The sequence below is a fragment of the Cryptomeria japonica genome, chromosome 3 (genome assembly GCF_030272615.1).
Source record: "Cryptomeria japonica chromosome 3, Sugi_1.0, whole genome shotgun sequence".
Lineage (NCBI taxonomy): Eukaryota > Viridiplantae > Streptophyta > Pinopsida > Cupressales > Cupressaceae > Cryptomeria > Cryptomeria japonica.
This window is the reverse complement of record NC_081407.1, coordinates 251,474,653-251,482,231: the sequence shown is the minus strand read 5'-3', so window position 1 is coordinate 251,482,231 and position 7,579 is coordinate 251,474,653. Positions and strand designations below refer to the sequence as shown.

General features: G+C 34.4%; 1 protein-coding gene across 6 annotated transcripts; it reads right to left on the bottom strand.

The window, feature by feature from the left end:
• Window positions 1-523: 523 nt before the first annotated feature.
• LOC131037457 (peroxidase 4-like) lies at window positions 524-6,059 on the bottom strand. 6 transcript variants are annotated; one of them, XM_059217890.1, is made up of 5 exons: window positions 6,028-6,059; window positions 1,615-1,768; window positions 1,322-1,513; window positions 1,010-1,175; window positions 524-909 (listed from the first exon to the last, which is right to left on the bottom strand). In XM_059217890.1, exons 2-5 carry the CDS (start codon window positions 1,711-1,713, stop codon window positions 524-526), a joined length of 843 nt encoding a protein of 280 aa, XP_059073873.1. In that variant the 5' UTR covers window positions 1,714-1,768; window positions 6,028-6,059. The 6 variants fall into 6 exon arrangements, with proteins under 6 accessions (XP_059073873.1, XP_059073872.1, XP_059073870.1 ...); XM_059217889.1 differs by lacking the exon at window positions 6,028-6,059 and adding an exon at window positions 2,699-2,755 and having other exon boundaries at window positions 1,615-1,752; XM_059217887.1 differs by lacking the exon at window positions 6,028-6,059 and adding an exon at window positions 2,710-2,734 and having other exon boundaries at window positions 1,615-1,808.
• Between the last annotated feature and the right edge of the window lie 1,520 nt (window positions 6,060-7,579).

Here is a 7,579-nt window from a genome sequence, read left to right as displayed (position 1 = left end):
GCAAAATTAATTTGCTAATAGGCAGCAACAGTTTCAAATATATATTCATCAAAATCATCCAAAACTTGACAGGTTGAAAACATGTACGATTAAGAACATTTATAAGACTTTTTGTATAATATTCTCTTAATTTCTTATAGAAAAATAAACAATTTGGAAAGTGAATTTGAAAATATCTTTTTCCAAATGAAAGTATTATTTGTTATTGAAACGAAAGATTTTCGGCCATCAAACGCTTACAGTATAATTGCCTGTCGGCCAAAATATTTCTTCGATGTAAAATAGGCAATATATGCTTGATTAATTCTAAAATGTTTATATAAAAAATGACAGTCTTAGCCAACAGCAGGTAATCACACCTATAATCTATGATCTAGCACCTAGCTTTATTTTATATAATAGCTAACAGTAATGGCTATCCAGTTTTTACGATATACTAATATATAGATTAAATTCATACATCATTACTTATACATTGATGCATCTAAAAACTGGATAGCTTATTTCCCAGATAACATACTATCTAATTGGGTTTCCTGCAGTTCTTTCTGACTTCTCCTTTGCTACCAGTTAGAGGTTTTATGCTTCCCATTTTCACCATGGCAGCTGTAAAATCACCGAAGAAGGCATTTTGATTGGTAGAAAAGGTAGTCACCTGAGAATCAGCAGAGCCTCCATTGAATAGCTGCTGATCGGAGTGAAGAAGTCCTTTCTGACTTTTAAGATTTATGTAGTATTGGTTATCAAAGACGGTGGCACTTTGAACATCTAAGGGCGACAAATTATTGTCACCACCAGTGCTTGGGCAGTTAGCCTTCAGTGAAGTGGCAAAGGCACTGTTTATGTTGGTTTCATTGTAGATGTGGGCTCTGAAGTTTGTGCACCGCGCTTGACCAATTGTATGAGCACCTGAAATCAATGAAACACTAAGTTCGTTATCATAAATGCCATTTTAGTTATCTTTGAACCTTAATAAAATTGCTATTGCACATATATAACTTAAAATTACCTGAAAGAGCTATCATATCCTTTGTAGAAAGACCCTGATTACCATAAGATGAGATGAGTGCGGCGAGGCTGGATGTGGGTGGAGGGATATTGCGGTTTGCGGCGCTCCGGCTTGCAGTTCTCGAGTCTCTTCTCCCAAGCTGTACGGTCCATGTTGGCCCTCCCAACTGGTATTGCAAAACGACATCATTTTTCTGATTAAAAATAATTTTGACTCTCACAATTTTTTTGTAAATTCAATCCCTCCCACATTAATACTAATGATATCATATAAATAGAAAATATAAACAGAGTGGATGAGAAAATTAGCTACTTCAACAACTGAATCACGAGCAGCAATGGCTAAAATGTCGGCACAAGAAACAATTCCGGTGCAAGCTGCTTCCACTTGAGACTTGATGGTGTCTACCGCGTCGAATCCTCTCACAGAATTATTATTAGGAACCGCAGTTTTTTCTCCAGTAAAGTTTGGTGTGTCGTCCAACAGAATTGACCCATCACACCCCTACAAATTAATACAACAATTTAAAAGAAAAATGTTATATTGAAATAGTAATCTAAGAGATCAAGAAACCAGATAACGTAAAAGTTAAAGGAGAGTCTTACGTTAACGAAACAGTCGTGAAAGTGAAGGCGGAGCAACGATGCACCCATGCGTTTTTCCATGGCGACGGCTTGTTTTACAGCAGCTTTGATTGTCGACATTGCCTTGGGACATGTCTTATCGTAAAATGTCGAACTGAGCTGCCCATTGGCAGGACTCAAACACAAGATTACCAAGGCAATACATGTAATGAGAACATAAATCCCCATGATCGATTATTATGCAGCTCAATAAATGAATACTGCTATTTCTCTTTTCGAAGACAGAAGAAATTTGTTTTGGGAAAAGGTTCCAGAGTACTGGCATTTTATAAAAGATGCAGAGCTCCTGTAGCTGATAATAGTTATGATTATAATAAATGAGGTCACCTGCAATGATTAGCTTTTTTTCTGTGGAGTTTTCCCTCGGGACAACTTAGGGCCGGCGTTGAATGAGTCTGAATGGTATAAAAATTTAATATACACGGCATTCCATCCTAGAGTTCTCAGATACATATTTCATATAAGCAGTACCTAAGCAGTACCTAATCAAGGAAAGCTCCTTTCTGCCTCGCTAGAGTAATACGTCGGCTAATCATGACAGTGCAATAGAAAATGCTGTCCAGTTCATCTTCCAGAGAATCTTTTATTTTAAAGTTGTTAAAATAATGCCGTCCAAACCGGTTGAATGTTTGCAAAATTAATTTTCTGTAATTATTGCTTAAAGCTCTCTACATCGACGTTAGAAGTTTGATTTTTCTATATATATATCTTTGGTCGAAGCAGTTACGAACGTCAATCAATGGAGCGACCGTTGAAATATCAATTCGTGGAACGCACGCTATCGAACTTTATTAATTTATTATTTTACTTCATCCTAAGGCATTTCTAAATTTGATAGAAATTTGATTTAAAATGTTTGATGATTTAAAAAAAAAAATGGTACAATCAAATCCAGAAACTGCAAATAATATATGATAGAAATATTTTTGTAAAAGCAATATTTAAATTTTTAGCTTGTTTCAAATTAAGTGAGTTACTCATATTCTAGGTATGTATGCACTACATTAATACAAATAGTTCAAATATGCAAGCACAAGCACACCACGTCTAGTGAGGGTTTGGAGCATGAAGACATGGCCATGGACACAAACAACTTCAATACCAAGGTTCACATCTATAAAAATGGCCACAATTCCCCATCACTCTATGTCATGAATGACTAATAGAAAATTTATATTAATTTTAATAAAAACTAAAATATTATTCATTTAGCCTTTCACTTGAAACAATAGATCCTCTTGTATATTGTATAATGCTTTATGTTAAAGAATTTTTTTTACATCATTATCAAAAAGATTTTTCCAATAGTTACCAAAAGTTATTGATCTTGCTTCTATGAAGGTCAGGGCAATATTGAAACCCTATCATTTCGTGTCTCGCGTGAGGGACAAAGATGGTGCATTTTCAAAAGTTCAAGTGGATGTCATGTTTATAGAAGATGTTAGGGCATACAATGATGCTCCCTTGGTAGAGATCAATCACATGGGCTTTGAAGATTTGAGATAAAAGTTGCTCAAGAAAGACCATATCAGCTACAAATTTGAGTACCAAAATATTCTAGAGAAAGGGTTGGATATCTAGAGGGATTTCATAGATTTCTCTCTTAACCCCTAATCTCCTCTTCAATTATCTTCCTTTTAAACTATAAGTTTCCCATCTTAATATCCAAAACAACATTAATGACCTCTTATCCGCTTGGAATGTTGAACGAAAACTCCAACAAAGATAGGTGGATTAGCTAGTTGGAGAAAACAATTGGTAGATGTGTCACTTTCCTTTGTGATCATGGTCAAAGGAATGTTGCTAAGCATCGAAGACTTGAAAAATCCCTCAAAGGTCAACAAGATTATGGATGAAATGGTCTTGCTTCCAACCCTCACAATATTTCCTTGTAGCAATTTATCGCTAACATTGAGAAGGCTCCTCATAAAATGGTTGCCTATAAAGGAAAGTGTGCTCAAGTGCAAGCTCATCTTTGATGGATTAAGGATCGAGATAACGAATGTTAATATTAATATGAGGATTAGATGCAATGAGATAACAAATATTAAGATGAGGATTTGAAGCATGGCAATAAAGTGGATATGGTTGTGATGATATTGCAAATGCTATGAGATGTTGGTTTAATTCTCTCAAGTAACAAAATGATGTTTTTGAGACATTTTGGTCTTTAGAAGATTAATGGTATAAGTAATTGAAGAATGCATGTTCAGGTTAATTTGGAATCTAATGATCTATATTTATCAACATTTGTTGATTTGGTCTTCCAGATTTTTAAAAACTATGTATCAATTGTTGATATTGCACTCCTATCTATTTAGGTCCCTAGTGTGGTTGGTAATTGCAGTTTGTTGGTAGTCTAGTTGTCTACCAAGATTGATTCAAATAATGATCTATATTTCTTCACATTGATGTTTCTAGTGTTGTGGATCGATCAACATTTTTGTAATGTTTATGTTATATCACAGTTCAAATTTTTGTTGCCTATGTGGTTGATAAGAGTTGACGATGATGCTTTGTTCTTGATTGGGTTTTCTATCCTTTTAGAATGAATTTTGCAGTAACTATTTATGGTGCACCAACATGTTTGTGATGTGACAATAGAAAAGAAGTATTTGGGAATTATTTTTGATGTTCAAGTAATGTCTTCATGTGTTGCACGTGATACTAGATGATTTATTTGATACTGCATTATATTTGTTCTTAGTGTTTTAATGTAACCAATTTGATTTGGCCAAAAAATTATATTCTCTTGATTGCAATGTATCCTTGGGTGTCTCCACTTGCATTGGAGGTTGTGTTATGTTGTATTTGGGTCTTTACTTGGCATGTGGGGATCTACATTGAGTTTATTCATCTTGAAGATATTTTTTTGGCTTGACTAGTTATGTTCTACAAGGATTATCTACATGTTACCTTTGTTGCCAACTTTAGATAATGTATGCTTGTGTGTGTGATGTTTGGGGATTCTTAGAAAGATGTGATATATTGATTTATCTCCTCTCTATCTCCTGGATTGGATTAGTTTCACTACAATTGTGCTTTGTTGTCTAACTTAATAGGCCTTATGTTTATCCTCTATTCTGGCTAACCCGATTTCTTATTTTGTGGTAAAGAGGATGACATATATAGAAGATTAAACCAATGTAAATGTGTTGAGTGAGTGATTGGATTATAATTTGTATGTGCTTACATGATCATATCAATTGTAGTGTATGTGATTAAAAGTTGAGGTAGTGTGTGGTGATTTTTTTAAAGTTGGTCTCTTAACCCAGAGATTCAAGGGCGACTTCATTCTTGCTGGAGGAAGTGCTTCTAAAGGCTTATTTCATCTTGATTCATATATTCATGTACCTTGCTTGGAGATAGTGAGTCTCCCAAGCAAGTTCCTTTTACATTACCTTGAGGTGGTGAGTCTTAGCCTACAAATCCCTTTATTGTTGGAGGAAGTGTTGTTAAAGGCTTATTTCATCTTGATCCATATATTCATGTACTTTGCTTGGAGATAGTTAGTCTCCCTAGAAAGTTCCTTTTACATTGCCTTGATGCAGTGAGTCTTAGCCTACAAATCCCTTGTATCTTGCCTTGGGGTAGTGCACCTCTACCTACAAGTCCTTTCGGGAGCATGGAGCTTCCTTGACAGTGAGCCTAAAAATGTTGTTGTAATTATCTTGTTCATATATTGTGAGTTAAATCTCACTAAGATTTTTCCCTTAGGTTTTTGTTGTAAATGTTGTGTTCTCTTGTGCAAGGTGTTCATTAATTTATCTTCCTCTTCTATTGATAAGATTATAAATGAGTCAATGTTGATTTGAGGTATAAAGTTTAAATTATTGATCAAAATTGATTCACCCCCTCCCAATCTTAGGGTATGTTTAACAAATATTTGCAATGTGTCGCCTTGAAAAAAAGTCCAAGAATTAATGGTTTATGAGGTAATTTTATAGACCCCTTTGATCCTATATTAGAGAGGATTTTTATAATGTCTACCTTGAAGGAATCGATACTGGCTCTTTTATTGAAATTATTAATCAAGGTCTACTTAAACTTATCCCCAATGAAAAAGATGAGGATATTATTAATAGTTGGAGACCCATTACTCAATACCTCATATAAAATCATTTCAAAACTATTAGCAGGAAGAATCAAGGCCATCATATAAGAGATTATTCATCTAAAGTAGATTAATTTTTCTTATGAGGGATATACATATTAGATGAATTAGTCATTTATTTTGAGATAGTTGAATGGGTATAAAAAAGTTCCCAAGATGATTTAAATATAAAACTTGATTTTGATAAATCCTATTACCAAATTCGTTATCACTTCATTCCTAATATGCAAAAGTGGCTTGGATTTGGTCCCAAAATCTACAATGAAATCAAAATGTTATTTATAGATACTAAAAACAAAATTATTGTTAATGGAAGTCTCACACCATAGTTCACCTTGCAAAACCTTATTGACCATAGGCATCCCCTTGCACTATTCATGTATGCGTTTTTTTTAATTAAGGTAAATAGGTTTTACAGGGACTCGAAGCCCAAAATTTTTACAAAACTCCTGGAAATAAGCATTAAAGTCTGAAACCAACAACAAAAGCTAAACAAAAATGGGCCAAGCCCACAAAACAATCTACAAAAGACCAATGATTCAGACCAACACAAACATAGACCTACTAATAAGAATGCACCAAATCTACATTTTCCTGAATAACTTTCTTGTTGATATCCTCTAGCTCATCCATGATATGTGTTTGTTGTTGATGCTCTTAGGTAATTTTTTCACCATAATATACGTACTTAGCTTACTTAAGGTATCTCTCTTTCTGACAATAGACTGCAACCTTTGACCAATCTGAAAACACTTCTCAAAAATAGTTCATAACCAGTACTGGTAACTACTGAAACAGTCTCCAAAACATATTTACCAAAATAATACCGATAGCTACTTAAGTGTTCATCGTTAAGAAAATATAGTAAAGACATCAAATGAATAACTCAACAATACATCCACAACATGAACACAAGGATTTTTCACTGAAAACCCAAATGGGAAAAACCACAGTGGGAGTTGGTACCCACAAAATTTGCTCTCTTTTGGAATGCACCCTGTTAAAGGTCTAGCTTGGTTAGGAGCTTTACAATAATGTTTGATTAAGAGTAGACCCTATTAGGAGTCACCTGGTGAAGGTATTTTAACCTCAGCTCTGTTAGGAGGTCTACCCTGTTAGGACTAACCTTGCTAAAGGATTTAAACCCAAATTAATGAGCTACACGGTTAAGGGATTTACAACATCAGGCCTGTTAGGACCTACCCGGTTAAGGGATTTTAATATTGCTGCAACTGTTAGGAAACAACAAGTAAATGATATGATCAATGCACTCTTTGTTTGCTAGTATAGATCCATTTTAGCTCCAATCTACTTCACACATGCACACATCTTAATCTAGTTTGGCACACTCTCCTTCTCTGATCACCGACACACTAAACCTTCTCAAACTTGACCTAAATACACTTTACAATTAGGTCAGTTACAAAACCCTAACTCATCAATAATATACCATGAATTTGCATCATAGATCATATCAGATCATCATAAATCATTTAAAGATCATCATACAAATCATTACAATAAATTTCAAGACAATTACAGTCGTTGAATGATCATAACACATCACTGCACATCGATCTGATGAGTTGTCAAACCCTTATCACATTCTGCTAAGCACTTCACTGTTTCCCAAGAAATTCGCTCCTTGTACATGGTTAAATATAATATTATCATCACACGGTTTCTGACACGTCATCACTAACTTATGAACATGATAAGATTCACTGCCAAACCATAAAACATCACCGGTTAAAGATTTTGTTACTGATTCTCAAACCCTGCACTGAGTATACAATAGTAAATTATAAACAT